Consider the following 2,956-nt stretch of genomic DNA (forward strand, 5'->3'; position numbering starts at 1 on the left):
TCCATATAGAACAGAATTTCATATTAACATATAGTTATTTGTCATTAATTGTATGAAAGCTAATGTTAACATTTAATAATAGCTACTGTTATAGTATAACTCGAGCATTTTCTAAGTGTTAAGCCTTGTCAAATTCTATATGTGTGTATGTAAAATCCTGGCAGCAACTCTTACAAATCAGGAGCTAGAGACTTAGGTAGAGCAGTGCTTTTCAAGTTGACTAAATTGTAATTACCTGGATAGACAGAGACGTGTCTGTGCTCTGGTTGCACCAAGACCAGTGAAATCAGAGTCTTGGGGGTGGGATGCAGGCTTTACTTTTTAAAATCATCATCTAGGTATTTGATCCTGGAGTGTGTGAACTCAAACCCTATACTCTTAACCATTATGCTACAATGACTTCATGTTTTAGACATTCAGATTATATCAAGATCTTAATAGCAACATATTTATGTGACATAGGTCCAAAAGAGCTATGGATTTCCAAAATTCTTATTCAAGTGTAATCTCTTTAGTTTGGAACCCAGCAACCTAGGTTGACTCAGTAAGCATATATTGAACAAGTATATGAGTAAAAGTAGGACAATTGGCCACAGGACTAAATAAGCTGTGGCCCCACTTCCCAGATGCTATCAATATCATAGGGAAGACAACTGAATCCAAATTAACATCTCCTGTGTAATTTAATGCAGACAATGATAAGTGGTAAAACAGAGGTATTTCAGGATTTCTGATTATTTGGGCAAGGATTGGATCTTTGCAATTTTAGGTTTTTGAAACTCAGTTTCTATGTTGTCTACTTTTACGAGTGGGCAGAACCATGATGTTGAATGAAGCTCTTTCCCTGAGGCCCTTGGTGTTCTATTTGATTTTCTTTTATTGGACATAATGCTTTCCGCCTCATGTTGTATGACTTATTTATATCCCACCTTTCCTACTGAATTCTCATCCACATGAAGGCAGAGAACTTACCACAATGCTTTCCTTCTAACAAACAACCCACATTTGTTAAAGAAATGATAATAAAAGATTCACTGAAAATTATAATATTTGAATTGGATGAAGGTGTAGCTGTTCTTTCTCACGCACTGCCACAGTCCATGTACAGTTGATTCTTATTATTTCTAGTAGCCTGCATTATCAACTGCTGAGCCATTGTTCCTAGGGAGATGCAGGGTTATAGGTTCTTGTGACCCTCTAGTCACAATATTTGTGGCAATGGATCAATGCATAAACTTCTGTTATGTATATTTCTGTCTAAAGATGCCTTGTTTAATATATATTGTTGAAGTCAATATAATATTGATTTCATGTTCATCAGCACTACAAGTCATGTCTGAAGGAAGCTTATCTAACACGAGTATTTTCTCCATAAGGCACATCACAGCCATGCTCTTAAGAGTAATAGACAGCACTTCAGCACTATGCTTGGGGACTCTTTTATTTATTTATTTGTAATTAAAGTTTATTGGGGTGACAATTGTTAGTAAAGTTAGGTTTCAGGTGTACAGTTATGTAATACATCATTTATGTATCACATTGTGTATTCACCACCCAGAGTCAGTTCTCCTTCCATCACCATATATTTGATCCCTTTTACCCTCATCTTTAAATAGCAAACTCACCAACAAAAACCACAGAAATGTGAAAAACATGACACTCAATAGATCACAAAAAGGACACTTGTTTATAGTCTGAGAGAAGAAAAAAGAAGGCAAAGCATTGCGTTGTTCAGCCTGATTGGGCATGTGTGTGGAGGTGGGAGGGGGGAGGTCTCAAATTTTTTGCCACTCTGCACATGTCCAAAGATGGCCGCGAAAGCACCCTGAGTATTCACTTGTGGGTTCCAAATTTTAGTGAGTAGATAAATTCACAAGTGCGGAATCCATGAATAATGGGATCAACTGTGTATAATTTTACATGCAGATGATTAAACTACAAGAAGAACTACTATCAAACAGCAGTTTTAACCGATTTAGTTACTGGGTCAGTGCTTCTCACTTAGCATGTATCAGAATTGCGTGGTGAGCCTGTGAAAATATTCATTGTTGGGCCCCACCTGAATTTCTGAATTACTGGATGGGGATACAGCTTCAGAATTTGCATTTCTGATAAGTTCCCAGATGCTGCTGCTGCTGCTGGTCCAGGGACCACACTTTGAGAACCACTGGTATAGCTAATAGTACTGCATACTTTGAAATAGTCTGTAGTTCAGAAATTTTCCTTCAACCAGACTGATCTATACTTGAGTCAATTACTAGTCTAAAATATATTTATATTCATATCATATCTGAAACTTTTAAGTATGTTAATATGTAAGTATGCTAATTTTTTATGAATTTTTAATATTATTTTGCTTTTAGGAACTCGTATGTTCGGTTAAGACATTTATGTACCAACACTTGGGTAACCAGCACTAGCATCCCCATAGACACAGAGGAAGAGAGGCCGGTTATGCTGAAGGTAAATGTATCTGAAAATGGTTTCGTTTTCAGCCAAATGTTGTGTGAATAGGATTAAGGGGTGACTTACATGTTCCTGACAACCCGTCTTCACCAATATTAGAGATTATTGCCATTCATTTCATCAAGTTCTCATGTCTGCCAGTTGCTTAGGTAGCTTGGCTGCAGCCAGGCTGTCATTAAGGAGGGTGCAGCAGCACAGATACCAAAAGAGTGGGAGGAGCCTGTTAGAAAGGGGAGACATTCCAGGAGTTCATTTTCTCTCCTTGGTTGAAACGGAAGCAAAGGGCAAATGTGAAAGGGGCCTGTTTCTAGTCGGTCCTTTGGGCTTTGGGGACAAGGCAGGAAGTAGGCATGGACCGTCTGTGTCCCTCCCGCCTTTCCTAGCAGATGATGTAGGTGGGAATTTCTGTGTTTGGATTATCTACACCCATTTTGTATTTTTTAAACTGTACTAAGATGTTGTTAATCCTTGAAGAATATTGCAGTTATTT

General features: G+C 37.9%; 1 protein-coding gene across 1 annotated transcript in view; it reads left to right on the top strand.

The window, feature by feature from the left end:
- Nucleotides 1–2,363: 2,363 nt before the first annotated feature.
- Nucleotides 2,364–2,956, top strand: part of LOC109372316 (inositol 1,4,5-trisphosphate receptor type 2) — a gene marked incomplete at its 5' end in the record, with an annotated part of 324,316 nt that continues 323,723 nt past the window's right edge. The window contains one exon of the mRNA XM_019625391.1: nt 2,364–2,463. Coding sequence (XP_019480936.1) covers nt 2,364–2,463 — 100 coding nt within the window. The remainder of the gene's footprint in view (nt 2,464–2,956) is intronic.

This window comes from Hipposideros armiger, unplaced genomic scaffold (genome assembly GCF_001890085.2).
Source record: "Hipposideros armiger isolate ML-2016 unplaced genomic scaffold, ASM189008v1 scaffold_624, whole genome shotgun sequence".
Taxonomy (NCBI): domain Eukaryota; kingdom Metazoa; phylum Chordata; class Mammalia; order Chiroptera; family Hipposideridae; genus Hipposideros; species Hipposideros armiger.